This window comes from Onychostoma macrolepis, chromosome 17 (assembly GCF_012432095.1).
Source record: "Onychostoma macrolepis isolate SWU-2019 chromosome 17, ASM1243209v1, whole genome shotgun sequence".
NCBI lineage: Eukaryota > Metazoa > Chordata > Actinopteri > Cypriniformes > Cyprinidae > Onychostoma > Onychostoma macrolepis.
Window position 1 is genome coordinate 20,524,118 of NC_081171.1, and position 15,338 is coordinate 20,539,455.

General features: G+C 35.7%; 1 protein-coding gene across 10 annotated transcripts in view; it reads right to left on the reverse strand.

Annotated features, from left to right (window-relative positions):
* The window catches only part of LOC131522658 (doublecortin domain-containing protein 2C), a 41,243-nt gene that overhangs the window by 22,532 nt on the left and 3,373 nt on the right, over positions 1-15,338 (reverse strand). For 7 of the 10 annotated variants that reach the window (XR_009266596.1, XM_058748280.1, XM_058748281.1 and 4 more), the window contains exons 5-10: positions 15,176-15,322; positions 14,255-14,309; positions 8,586-8,679; positions 5,076-5,176; positions 4,850-4,987; positions 3,360-3,458 (exon numbers count right to left, since the gene is read on the reverse strand). Coding sequence is in view for 9 of the 10 variants with exons in the window: in XM_058748280.1 (XP_058604263.1) it covers positions 3,360-3,458; positions 4,850-4,987; positions 5,076-5,176; positions 8,586-8,679; positions 14,255-14,309; positions 15,176-15,322 (634 nt within the window). In the remaining variant the exon portion in view is untranslated. The remainder of the gene's footprint in view (positions 1-3,359; positions 3,459-4,849; positions 4,988-5,075; positions 5,177-8,585; positions 8,680-14,254; positions 14,310-15,175; positions 15,323-15,338) is intronic. The other 3 variants (XM_058748287.1, XM_058748284.1, XM_058748285.1) reach the window with 2 other exon arrangements.

Consider the following 15,338-nt stretch of genomic DNA (forward strand, 5'->3'; position numbering starts at 1 on the left):
AAACAGTAAGTCTAAGCTGGGGAACTGTAGCCAGAGAGCAAAGCAGAAGATAAATGAACAGATACTGTATTGACACTGCAAAAGGGGATCAATGATTTGATCAATATCTATTTGATTTTTATCACACAACTCTGTGGAGGAGGAAGACAATTGATCAAACGTTCCAGGACACATCGGCATATCTAACAATATTAATTAAGAAAAACTGCTTAGGTGACTGATTGCTAAATCAGTCAATACTGTTAAAATCAAAACAAATGATTTCTGCATTCAGATGCATAGCCTAATTCTTTCTCAGGATGGATTTACTGTAAGCTTTGTACTACAGTAATTGTCTTAACATGCTAAATGAGTCCTTAGGCATATAAGAGTTAATAGAAGTTATGATAATTACTTTTTAATATTATGTTATAAATTATTGTGACTAAGTCAAGTTTAAGTATTTTATTGTTATTTGTTCCTAAACAAACATTTGATTATGAAAATTACGGTAAGTGATTCTAAAAAGCATTTGAAACACTAATATACAGTGCAAAACCAAAGTTTTTCACATCCATTGTTGTTATTGATAACTAAAACTTTATTTCGATAATTGAAATAAAGCTGAAATAAAATAAAATATAAATATTAGATGAAAAAACTAAACTTAAAAATGTAAATCAGAAATAATATTAGAAATACATAAGTTCAAGCTAAAGTGCTAAATTAAATTACCAATACTAAAACTGAAAATAGACTTAAAATAAATATAAGTATTGAAAAATAAAACTAATGACGAAAACACATACATTTAAAATGAAAACTAAAAATATGAAAACATTATATTAATAAATACCACATAGTATAATGCTAAAATAACTGTTCACATGCATAGAAAAGTAAATGTATAATTAAAATTATATAGTTAATAATTACTCTTTTCATAACAGGGACAGATTTTTTTCTCTTTTTTAACAAGTCACAAAACATACTTTAGCAGATTTATAAAGCGATTTATCTATTTTTATTTGTGATTTATTTAATTAAATTGTATACATAAATGCAAAATCATTGCACTTGCTTTGCTAACAATAACTGTAAACAATCTTGATGTCTTTATGACAGCTTAGCTTTTCTTTTATCTATGTGCTGGGGTTCAGTGTGTGTTAATGCAAATCAAAAATGGCATCATTTCTTTTAAGGAGGCTGTTCTGACTAAAACGCTATCATATAATTGAATCTGTTCATCAATAAAAAGCACAACTCTAGTAACAGTAGCAGGCGATATAATTCAAAGGCGCGTCAACTATGAGGTAATTTTTATTTTGAGGCATGACTCATATATAGTGAATGAAATGTTTTAAGAAGCTTTCAGATATATCACGCTTTTAAGAAGCCTTCTTAAATTACATGCTTTTAAACATCAAAGGGTCTATGGATATGAGCCACTTTCTCACCAAAGCAGCATTTTTACATTATGATTGCTTGCCTACTTAGCTCAGGTTCTGTTGCAACAATATTTGTTATGCTTTGTTCTCATGCGAACACAATAAGGCTGGCGTTGTAAAATATATCAACTCCGTGATGGCAGATTAAAACCGTCATCTCGATATGAAATGCACAGCAGCTTCATAATAACTCATTATCACAAAATATCTAGGCCATAATGTACATGTTACTGTCAGATTCTTATGAAATAGATCTGTTCGAGGGTCATAATCAAGTGTTACGATGCCGGATAATAAACACGGCCGGACAGGAAAAGAACAGTGTGTCGCAGCTATGTGTGCAATGGGAATACAAGCCTTCAGCGTGCGAATATTTATTGGACATTGTTGAGTGCTGGGGAACATGGTTAATGGTTAACATTACGCAGTCCTTCTGAGCAAGTCCTGCAAGATTAGCACTTACATGTCTTTAGTGTCGACACAGTCAACGGTCATAAAAAGGAGCCCTCATCCACTCTTGTAAATCAAATCATGTTTTGAGCGGTGATGATGATTCTGCCAATTAGTCGAGGCTGGACTTGTGAGAATTACTACTCACTATTACACATGGTCCATTCCCGAGATCTATAGCCACCTCGATTTGGCAATCTCCATACAGGACTAAATGTGATAAGAAATGAATTATACTATTGATGAGGTTCTTAACAAGGTAATAACCGCGCTCCCCAGTCAATAATTATTCCGATAAGAATATCTTTATTATGAAAATGCCGACTACAGCAGAAAGTCACAGCACCAAAACAATACCCAGTGGTGTAATTGCCTTTGTCTGAAATTATAGTTTTCATTAAATGGAATGCTGCATGTTATTGATTGTTTAAATAAGACTCGATATCTTCCTGTTTCAAAGCACTGTGAAATTGCATGGCATTGTAATATTCCAAAGCATTGTTGTGTCTGTTCATCAATGTTATGAGATTCACACTATAACGAGTCAAGGACTATTGGCCACAATAACTGCTGTATCTAAATGGGCTAATTTTATGGGGTTAGATCACAGACAAAAAAAAAAAAAAAAAAAGCAAATCGCTGCCTCTCTCCTCATGACCTCATCTACTTTGTGAACAGAATGGAGAGGGAATATGACAGACATGTGCTGCGTTCCATTCAAAGTCAATGTGGGATATTCCCACTAAAGCCATAACCCAGCAAACAGGGTACATTCTCAGAACTCTGGCTGATATTCTGGCAAGATTCTCTCAAATTAATGAAAACACATTCTTTGAGTAACATTAATAGAACAGTAGTTTAAAGTTATTCGGTTTTTAATACCATTCTCAAAATATCGGTATGCACAAAAACCTTATTGATGCATCTTTGATGGATACATTGTTCATTTTTTCTGAAATGTTGTCATTGCTTGTTCATGTAACATTTGTAAAACATTACTACTTGCTACTTGATTCAGAGAATGTGAATGATGCAAAATGATGAAATCGAACATTCTTTTTTTTTTTTACAACATGCAAGAAACCCAAGAATAAATATTTTAAAAACTGGATGTTTTGAATGTTGAGAACGTTTAGAAATAATGTTTTCATAACTTAATGGTAACGTTAGCAAAACATTCTTGGAACATAGTTGGAAAAGGCCTTTGGGATACGCATAAGGAAAAAATGGCAGTTTCTGTTTCTGTTTGAATGTCAAAATATAAGTCTCAAAACAACAACACTGTTTTGAGACAACCAATACTAACGGTTATTTTGTAAGCTTAAAATTTAGTCAACAGATTCAAATCAACAAAAAAGATAATTTACTGTACACATCTGTCTTGGCAGACAAAAGTTTTAGCATCTTAAAAGAGTAAAAATCTGAGATATTTTATGTTTCGAATGTTCAGTTGCATTTTTCTATGAGTCATAAACATCATACTTTTGGTTCTTGTTGATCTAATGACTGGTCCCTGCTCTCTCCATGGCTGTTGGGTTGGAGGTTTCTTGACTCCTTCTTACTTGAAGTATATTCTGAGATCTGTTGAAAGGCATTGTGTTTAAAGGGGTCCTATTATGCTTTTTCACTTTTTGAATTTTAGTAGTGTGTATGTTTGGGCATAAAAAGATACACACTGAAAGAAACAAAGTTACGAAACTCAAAGACCACTCCAAAGGGAGATATTTCGTTTTCAAGAACTACAACGAACGGCTCGTTTGGACTACAAAGTTGTTTTCCTGTATTTATGATATCACAAAAATAAATTCCGCCTACGGAAATTCGAATGGTTGGCGGGTGGGGAGAACGCTTGGTTGAGCACTGCACGTTTCAAAATCAAAACCCGGTGCGGGTGTTTTTATATTACTGTATTTCTGATGGAAACCGACTGTTTTCAGAAAACTTTGGATCTCATTTTCATTTCATCTTGCATGTAATGTCTGCTTTGTGTACAGCGTAACCGGGGAAACCTCGATCTCGCCCGCTCCAACAGCGCCTCTCGCTGGCAGAGAATGAATTTCCATATATGCCGCCACAAATAGTGTAAATCTGTGGGACTGTGGTATAAATAAATTCAACTGTATAACAGTTTCACTGCAATTCATGTTATAATGTTAGAATTAAAGAACAATAAACATAATACATATTACCGTTGCACTTATCTGTACATAGTAAATGCAGTTATTTTTAAGCTGTTGTTGACATCCTATCTAAAACGTGATTTAGCCAAAAAACAACAACAACAACAATAACGTTACCACTTTAATATGTCTTGCAATATCCGTGCGTGCAAAGGTTCTGCGCGATCCTCTTGTTCAATATTCTCGAGGTCTGAATTGATATAGTCAAGTCAGTCAAGTCACCTTTATTTATATAGCGCTTTTAACAATACAGATTGTGTCAAAGCACTTAACAGTATCAAATTGGAGGATAGAGTGTCAGTAATGTATAATGATAAGATTAAACACTCAATTTTCAGTAGTAATATTAGTAATAATAGTAATATTGACGAACTTGCTGTTTTGGCAAGGGCGGGGCAGTACTGAAGCTGTTCTAAGCTGTTCGCCAATCACAACGCACTGGGACAGCTAACCAATCACAACACATTTCGTTTTTCGGAAGGCGGGTCTTCATCAAACCTGGAACTAATTGAGCCGTTTGTGCCAGGCTGAGGAGAAAGGTTTTGTAATAATGTAAATTATGTGAAAAATAATGCGATTTTCGAATAACCAAGCATGAGAGCATGTTCTAGTACACCCCCAAAACAAAATCAAGACTTTGTAAAAGAGCATAATAAGACCCCTTTAAGTTTACTGCATTGCGATTAGTGGTCAAAGCACAGTAAACAAGACACAAAGTAACATTGTTTTTTTAAATATTCAGATTCTATGCTGAGAAGGCATTACTAGAGTGTAAACAAAAGTTTATTTTACCTTATTGGTTCTGGAAGGGGATGACCTTGTTGAAAAAGCAGCATTTTGATGGTTTTTGAAGTTTTTGGCAGGGCTGTCACTTCCTGGTCTGGGCTCTTTGTAGGAGTTTTGTTCCTCCTCAACTTCTTTTACTTCCATCTGTGGGAGAAGAAAACATTCAACTTTTTCATTGCTGCATCCTAATTTTGGTATATTGTATATCATGTATATTGCTTGTCGTTTTCACCTGTTCAATAGGAAGGTCCACCTTCATATTTTCATCTTCCAGTACTTCAGATGCTACTACTGCCTCCTTCCTTTTGTTGGTGGCTCTGAAGACACTTTTTTCTGGAGAGGGCGATAAATCCTAATTACATGCTGATCATATGTTGGATGCATCCATTAGTAAGTAGGCCTACACAAAATTCTCTTCATTTTTAAAAGCATCTAAAGTTTCATATTAAGAAAATTTGAGTATCATCGTAAATATTTAATCTAAAGCAACCATTCAGTATTTTACGGTAAATTGATAGGAGGTACATGATTTTCTAGTGTTTCACCGGCCCATATGATAGAAAACGTTTAAAATCAGAGCATTAAGTCCATTAGTCCATTAGTAAGAACCTTGAGACCCTGTTTCCACTACTGAGCTTCGATGTTCGCAGTGAACAAAATAACACTGTAAATAGCTCTGTTGCGACTAACTACAAATCAATTCATGTTTGTTACAAAACGCTCAATATCTTCTCTCAAAACATAGGCTAATAACACAGACAAAAAAAAAAAAACCTGTCTGGAGATGAAAGGTCCTTGTTTCAGCAGACAAGACATGAGGGTTAAAGTGATAAACACCCTTCAGCATTACCCAGAACACTTCACCTCACATCAAATCAAGTCCGTCCAAGCTCAGCACTTCACAAAGCATTTAATGGGCTTTCTTGATCCTGAGATGCAAACTGCATTCATCGGTGCCTTTGACATTCAAAGGTAAGACAATCTTGGCTAATGATAGGCTGACAGCAGATGCACTCCTTCTCCAGTAGGTGATGGGAATGGCTCTCGCAGTCATGGCATGTTTGATTACCCCTCTGCAGCGATTGATGTAGTTAAAAGGAGGTTTCTTGTTTTATTTTTTTCGGTTTCTGCCATTAGGAATGGCATTATGTGGATCTTCTGCCCCATGGGACATGATCAAGTGTCCAGAGTAGGTATGAGCCTTCATCGAGGGGCTTTTATAAGCATGGCTGCAGACATACCGTCCAAGGCTAATGCGAGATCTGCATGAGTGAGGGAAACTCAACTCCATCACAAGGACTGCTGGCTCGGCTCTTATGAGCAAAGTGATGGCAGCTCCGGAGCGCCTGCAATTACTCACTGAATGACCTCATGGCATGTAAAAGACACAATGCACTTGCTCAGTCAAAGTCTTGTTCGGTTAATCCAGCGCACAAAAAGTGTCAATCTCATTCACATGTGCCCCCTCAGATTTGTGAGCCAAATGGATTTTGAATATAACAAAATATATACACATATAAACAACAAATAAGATTTTTTTTTTTTTTAAATTGCACAAATTTTGTGAAGAAATATTAAATGTATTATTTAAAATATATAATATAAAATGAATGATTTAAATATTATTGGATATTGATATATTAGACTATCATTCAAAAGATTTGTATCTTTCTAAGGCCTGGGACACACAAGACGATTTTAAAATATTATCTGATCCAAGACAGTGAACGGAAGACAGTTTCAACATATTATTAGCCTTATATAATCCTCTGAATGTGCAAACTAGATGATTCGACCAGACCACGAGACCACAGACTTGTTGACTGTAGGAACGATTTCACAGTGACACGAGATCTTAAGGAGACTCAAAGAAAAACACATGGAGAACAAGTTTCAACTATAGAAGCACGCAACATCCGGTTGGTGACGCCTGCTCACTCTCATTGGCTGTAGTGGGTATCACGTCAGAGGCAGCCCGATCAAGAGTCATAAATATCAAACATTTGAGTTTGGGGACGCTCCGTCTCAAACAGAGCAGTTAAATACCTGTGATTACACCAAACAATTTTTTAGACAGAAAATAATTTGCAGCAAGCCTCAAATTGGTTGTTTGGGGGTGCAAATCAGGCTTAAAAGTGTATATAGCCAGCCTTATGCTCACCAAAACTGCATTCGTTTAATCAATGAAGGTTCAAAAGAACCTCATTTATTTAAAACATAAATGTTTTGCAACATTATAAATGTCTTAACTGTCACTTTTGATCAATTTCATGCATCCATGAATAAAAGTAATAATTTCTTTCAAAAAATCTTGCTGACCCCAAAATATTCTATTTCTAGTAGTGCGATATGGCTGTATATCATAGGCACAGCTGTGACACTAGTAATGAAAGAGTGTTAAATTGTTTCATTGAAAGCTTCTTGTATTCCTGTATTAAAAGCTCACTTTATTATGTATGAATATTATGAGAGAGATGGATTGAGAGAGTGTGATTACCTGCATCTGATACAGCATTCTTTCTTCAGCTTAATCTAATACTCACAATTAAACATTAGTTTGAAAATCCACTGAGGAAAGCAATATCTTGTCGTACTATCCTTTAATCTGATGCTGACACCCTGGAGCTCACATCTCCTAAAACCGTCAAAGCAAATTTTCAAATAGACGTTATCTTTATTATCTAAGTCTAAAAAGTACATTCTTGCCTAAAAACTCTTAAAACTGCATTCTGTGCCAAACAAAGAAAAAAAAAAAACAGTATTATTTATAAAATGCTTGGATTATTGGATTTTTATTGGAAAATTATTGGATTTGGGCTTCCGCCATGACACTCGCTGTGAGAAATACCTCAAGCGGAATGATACAAAGGGTGAAACGGATATAGAATATCACACTCCTCTCAGCCAATCAGATTCGAGGACCAGAAAGAACTGTTGTATATATTATATTATATTATATTATACAGTCAGGGTATGAACTTGCATGCCCCTTCAAAAACACTGGTTCATAACAACCATGTATAACATATTATACCAATGTTATCAAAAACGATAGCTATGATTTAAGTCTTTATACTCAACAGAGTGAGAGAGACTTAGTGAATGAAAGCAAAAAAACAGAAACCAATATAGAGAACCAATAAAGAAAAATCAGAGAGAATGAGAGAGAGAGATTTCTCATGAATAACTTATGAACATTTTGATTACCTATCAGAAAAAATGGAAACATTTTGTTTTCCCTGGCATAGCTAACAAGGCACTTGCATACATTTTAAACAAAATGGCCTGATTGAATTTATCTATGATTTAAAGCCCTCTGCAGCATTTGAATCCATGCTGAGCTTTAATATTCCTCTCACAGGACGGCATTCTATCCAAGAATGAGAGCGTATTTCCCTAATGTAGGTGGGCTTTAGAGAACAGCCTGTCAATTCAAAGCAATTTGTGGCGCACACACGCCTGCGCTCGCTGTATTGCGCCGCACACATGCAAGAGTACAAGATCCCTCTTTTTTGCCACTCTCTCTCACTCCCTTAATCATAAATGCATCACAATCAAGCAGCAGAGATGGCGTAAGAGAAAGCTGGAGCGCAAGAGAGGAGAAAAGACGACTTCTACAAAAATAACAGCCACAGTGCCTATCAGCAATTATGTAAAACGCCTGTATCTGCCGAAGGAAGAGGTAGGAAACGGAGCTCTAGGGAGACAGAAGGAAAATCGTAACACAACTTGCCACACTCACCCGCCGTAGCAAAGAGATCTGGGATTTTCAATTCCTGCCCGGGCTGTTTGGCGTAAAAAACAGAGCCGGCGCTGTCCACTCCTGGTTTTGCGAACTACGAGAGTAGAAAAAGCAATCTTCAAATAAAGACCATACATGGCTTTGATTCGATCTGATGCTTAAAGTGTGTCTACAATCCTTTGATAACAAGAAACAACTGTGTTTCGTGCACAGCTCGTTCTTCCTCTTTTACTCTCTTTTTCACATTTTCCATTGACCTCAATTTTTCATGAGCTGATATGCTTTGTAGCTCCCCAGCGACCGGCATGGTATTGAATTCATCTGGTTCCAATACATCCTATGCACAACCTATCAATCACCAGAGAGCACAGCAAACTAATCATTTATTGATGAAACAGGGCAGCCATGAATTTCTAACTGCAATAGTCTTATTTATCAAGCCAGATCAAACAATGAGGATCCAAACAAGCTTTAAAAAAGAGACTTGGAGGGAATAACTTATTCTTCAGCAGACAGCAGACAGTTATTGATGATGAAAAAAGAAGACTGGGGCACTGGAGACACAGAGAGAGACAGAACAGTGGGAAGAGGAGTTTAGAGTGATGCTTTGACAGCAGGATGCATGTCTGAATTAATACTCCCACAAAAGGTAATTTTCTTCCAGCAGTCAGTGCATACCGGATTTACCATTGGGAGCAAGGTGAGCCATTTCTGGCACAGTGAGGGAAAGAGAAGGCTTAATACATTTTTCTCCAGCTCTTGCCACTGTTAGTTGGCTCCATAGAGAGGCAGCTTGGGGGTACTTCACTGATCTCCGTCTTCCACTGGTACACACTTCGGGCAATGGTGTTTGCAAGCCCACTAACATGAGGCCTGGGGAATAGCTGAATATTTGTTCTACTCACTTGCTTTTTTAAAGCAAACTCTGCCTGACATGTCTTTGAATTTGAACATATGTTGGTGGGCAACAGAGAAATAAAACAACAGAATGGCCAACAGTTCCAAAAGCTGCAATATTCAATTCAGTTAGTTCGAATTCATTCAGAATTCATAAATGACACTTTCAGGATTAACGTACCGAATTCACAGTCTGAAAACGTAGTGGAAAAATAAACTCAAGAAGTTGTTAATGTATTACAATATTAATGAGAGTAAGAGAGTTTCTGAGTAGTTCAAGATCACTTTTAATTTAGTCCAAGCTGCAGACAGCCTCCCGGTGGACCACTCACAATCCATTCACTGACCATTTGACTCATGTTGCACAAAACTGGCAACACAGCTCGAAAATGGGCAGTTCCAATCTGATTGGGTGGCTATGCAATTTCACTAGTCTACTGAGATTCACAAGTCCGCCTGTAAACAGATGCACATTTAGAAGGTGCTTAATACAACGAGGAAGAACTAATCACTGGATTTAGCTGGATGTGATGCCAGGTTAATTCCATCCAATCACTGAAAAACATTCACTTTTTCGACATCTATCAATTATTGTGTTATCAAGGTATCTATTTCGAATTAAACCACCCCTAAACAGCATGTAAAAACAATAACTTTGGTTGGTCACTTTTTATATCAGTCTGATGATTCTCTTCCCATCTAAGTGGGCATCTTGACCAGAATAATGCTGCCTTCACGCGCTAAAATTTCCTGCTTTCCACTTTTCAAGTTGTAATTATGCGTTTGTCAGTTTCAAGTGCTTTGTTGTCAGAAAGAATACGAATTATGGAGGACACCAGGTTCTTTCTTGCCTATTTCTAGGGGAAATCTTATTAAAGCCAAAATGGAAAGTCAATATCAAATGGATATTGAATAAAATGTTTTTACATTCGTTGACAACCGTATAAACATTAACCACACTAATGTATACTGCACTATCTAGGAATTTCGGTCAAATAAATGCTGTTTGCACAATGGAAAATACATACAATGTGCATCAAATAGTTATACACATATGTAAATATAAATGACTGCAACGGCAAGACAAATCAATGTAACTGTTGTAACGGTATGTATCTGTAAATGTAAATTTACACTACAGCAATGACTGTAAAGTCACTACAGCAATAGTTCTCTCTTCCACCATGTCTAAAATTTACAACCTGTTGAAATCGGAAACTCGGCTACCCTGTTTACATGTATTAAGATGCGTTTCATTAAGTCGATCACAAGTGGACGACACAGTATACAGGTGTAAATTGGGTCTAAAATGGTTTGAGCTTGTCCAAAATTATCTGAGTTTCCCAGTCACAAAGAGAACTTGAGAGGCCATTCATGTGCAATGTTCGACTTCTGTCCTATAGCAGTATAAGCTGCAATTTGGACCAGACTTTGTGTTGACAGTTACGTCTGGCTAAGTGAGACAAGTTCTCATTTAACAAAGGCATTTGGAGGTGGAAAGTTCTGTAAAAAGTAAAAAAAAAGAAAAACTATTGTACATTTGAGGAGCCAATTAAGACATTTTCCACTAATCACTAATTTAAGGTCCATTATTATTCCTGTTATTAACATCAGTTTTGGTGAATCATTTTAGGATGATACTAAAGCGTTTTGCATGTTAGTGGCTATTAAAATCAATGTGTCTTATCTGACCACTTCTGATGGAATCAGCTGGTATCTTAATACCACATCTACACTGGGCCAAAGAACAGGTTGTAGTGTCCTTTACACTAACTCAAGCATGGAAGAACATCGAAAGCTGGGGGATGGTAGCTTCAATCCAGAGCAATGTGATAATGATTCTGAAGCCAGGCGTGGAAGACCCCCCACTGTATTAGCGAACCATTCCCCCTGCCTACACAGGACAGGCCTGACAGAGAGCAGCTGGATGGGTGTCTTTACCAGTCCCCTAGAGAAACCAATGCTTCTCCAAAACAGGAAGTCACCGCAGGGACGGCAGCAGGTCTGACATGAGCAAGTCATGGGAGATATGAGGGGACAGCTACACCCTACAGTGCCACGGAGAGGGTCTGAACAGCTTTACTGCCTCTGCATGCCACAGCCATGGATGTGTGGCCTCTAGTACAAGAGGGTGTGATCATCTCTGTCGCTGCTGCACTTTTCCACCCGTGTCAAATTTGCTGACACCTCGCTCAACATCTGTTAGACCAGTAGGAGAATAAACACCAAATGCTGTGCTACTGCTTTCATCCGCCACCGCAGTGCCAGCTCTGTCACATGAAAAAAAAAATCCTGCGCAAAAAAAAGAAAAAAGAAAAACACACACTGAGATTTCTAATAATACACAGGCCCCTCCATGCAGTTTACATGACAATAAAAAATATATTGGTTTAAGTATACTGTATTGATTTCTAGGGGAAGATGAGAAAAATTCTGTAATTCAATTTCATTATCAAAATGTTTACATTGGAATGACATCATTGGATAATGTAAGCAGCGAGCCAGAGAAAAGAAAGGTGTTTTGGTAGAGGAGGCTGGCGGAGGCCATAGCTGAGTCTTTGACTCCCTCATGTGGTAAATACCAGATCTGAAGAAATAATGCTAGGAGGTGCAAATATCATGCTATGGATTAAAAGAAAACATACATAACATGCTATGTAATTGTGGACTTTATTTTATTTTTTTTTTTTATTTTTAGGCCTTTTTATGTTTTAAATGATTTTTTTAATTACAAATGATTACAATTAAGTAATTTATTCATTTTGAATTTAATATTTCTATAATTAATTATATACACCACCATTCAAACCAAACCTTTGGTTTTTGAATGGCGTTTTTTGATTAAATTTGAATGTTTTTGAAAGTCTCCAGTGTTGACCAAGGCTGGATTTATTTGATTGATTACAAACTGTTTCTAATATATTTTAATGTGAACCTTTTTGCTAGTCATTACTCCAGTCTTCAGTGCCACATGTTCCTTTCAGAAATCATTCATTCTGATTTGGTGCTTAAGTAAGTTCTAAGTAAATTCTTGTGATTTATCAAAACTGAAAATGTTTGTTCAAGCCACAATACACTTTTTTCCCAAACTCTTCAGTGAATAGAATGTTCAAAAGAAAAAACAACATTTATTTATTTATTTATTTATTTGCATGAAATAGAAATCTTTTTTAACAATGTAGAAGTATCAATGTCAATGTTGTTCATTTAATTATTGCAGAATAAAAATATGAATTTCTTAAAAAAAAAAAAAAAAAAAGTACTCCAAATTTATGAACAGAAGTGTAATTAAATTCATTATAATATAATTATATAAAATAACTATGACTATCTGTAATTTATTTCATATGTTTAATATTAATAATACTTAATATAATAACCCGTTGCCTTAAAATTTTTAAGTAAATGATAATTAAAAAAAATAATGTAATTTGTATAAATGTTTATTATTAAATATTGGTTTGTAAAGAAGTTCAAATTTTATAATATATATATTTAAAAAAGAATTTCAAAAACATAAACATAAGCCTTCAGATCTAAATCACCCCAGATCAAAATGTTTTTAAGATTGTGAGAAACAAATTTAACTTAATTTGTCAAAACATTTGTCTGGTTGCGTAAAGCTTTGAATTACTATTACAGATTCTCTGCAAGGAAAACAAATATGTGATTGTTTAAAAGTGTTTGTTCTCCTCTCAACAAATACAGATTACAGGTAAATGTAAACAGATTATGGAACTGCACCTTGGAATTTAATGACACTTTGATGAGACTTTGATTGCTATTCCATCTTCATTGTATCAAAGCTAATTGGCCACTTTCTTCAAATTATTTCCTCCACTCAATGAAGCTGATGAAGCATGAGAAATCAATTAGAGAACAACAGACATGGAACAACCACAGGAGCGTTCCCTTCTAACATCAACAGGCAAACGCTTTGCCGCCATTTTTCTTATTCACAATAACCAGATGTCTAAAACTTTACTTTGGAGAGCTCCTGGGTCCCAGTCCACTAAGTGTATATTTTTTCTCCATCACTTATTTGCCAGGTCTAGCTCTTATTGTAGTCTGGACCATCCCAAAGCATCAAGTGAACACGCGCACTATCACAAAACAATTTATCCTCATTCTGTGGCTACAGGGGAGGGTTTCGGCGCCTTCCCCTGGTGAGGGAGTTCGGCTCTCACTTGATCAAGTAACACAAACTCTGAGCGTTGGGACAGTTTGAAAAAGGATAGGTGAGAAGAACTCAATACCTCCTACAGACAGTGATTGATGAGGCGAATGTACCCACTCCCAACTCACACTGCCACACATCAGCCTGATTGGAGACATTGAGATCCTGTGACGGTAACATTTTTCTCAACTATCTGATCTTCAACACTAATGAACAGTAACCAATTTATATCTGGCCCAAATTGAAATTTTCTCGCTAACTGGTTTCAGTCTGAGGGGAAAGGGATGGGTGCTGATCAAGATCGGTGCCTTGTAAACTAGTTCAGGACATTAGCTCTGCGCTATGTTTAATCTCCATATTACAGTTCAAGAACAGAGCAAATAAGACTAATATGGCATTCCGCACTGCCAAAACAGGCTCATTTGCTTTGTGTTCATCCCTGCCTTCTGAAGAATTAGCCTATTAGTCTTTGACTATGCAAAATCAATACCAGTATTTTCATTAAATATTTACTTAATGTAACCACACTGATGCCATCTATAATATACATTTTTATCTGTTAAATAGTTTAAAGAAATTATTTCATTATCCTTACCAAAGTTCTGTCTTCTTTTTCTTTTTTTAGAACTGGATGAATGCCATTGTTGACCCTAAGAAAAAGAGGAAGACAAAGAAATAATTTAACCGAAAAAAGGTCAGTTATCATGTACTTGTACTCTGCAAAAATCTTTTTTTTTCTTATGACAGTTCTGACATTTTATTATTCATTCTATAATTTACAAAAATATTAATTTTACTAGATCTATTGTTTGGTTATTTTATATTTAATATACCCTACCAATCAATCAATTAAGGGTTAGTATTTTTATTTATTTTTTAATGAAATAAATATTTTATTCAGCAAAAGTGACAGGAAAGATGTACTGTATAGACATGTCTATAATTTTACAAAAAAAAAAAAAAAGATTTCTATTTTAAATGCTGTTTTTTTTTCTTTCTTTCTGTTGATTGAACAATCCTGAAAAATGCATCACAGTTTCAACAAAAATATTAAGCAGCACAACTGTTTTCAATATTGATAATAATAGGAAATGTTTCTTAAGCAGTCTCTGAAGGATCATGTGACACTAAAGTCTGGAGTAATGGCCACTGAAAATTCAGCTTTGCCATTACAGGAATAAATTACATTTGAAAATATATTACACTATATTTAAAATATCTTCAAATAATTGTAATAATAAGTGATAATGTTACTGTTTTATTGAACTTCTTTCAATAAAATTAAAACTTTTGAACAGTAATGTAACTTCACATTTCTGTATACCTGCATAGAATCAATCATACAACTTCAGACGAGGGCTATTTCTATAGTGCTTTTCCTTCGCCTTTTATACTCCATGGAAGAAAGCAAGCGAGTTAATGATGGCAATTTAACTATAAGAAGGTTCAACAAAAGGGCATTATACATCTGTTAATTACTGTCATTGCAATTATCATGTCTTATCATCTTTCTCACACATCGGTGATATTGTGGATTACTCCCTTGCTTGGAGCCAGATGATATGGCAAAGACCGGAACCTCTCTGTCCCTACAGCAACATAATAGTGGTTGTTCTGTAGCTCATACGATCCACGTACAGGCCTCCCATTCAGCATGTACAATCTGAAAGGAGTGAGAT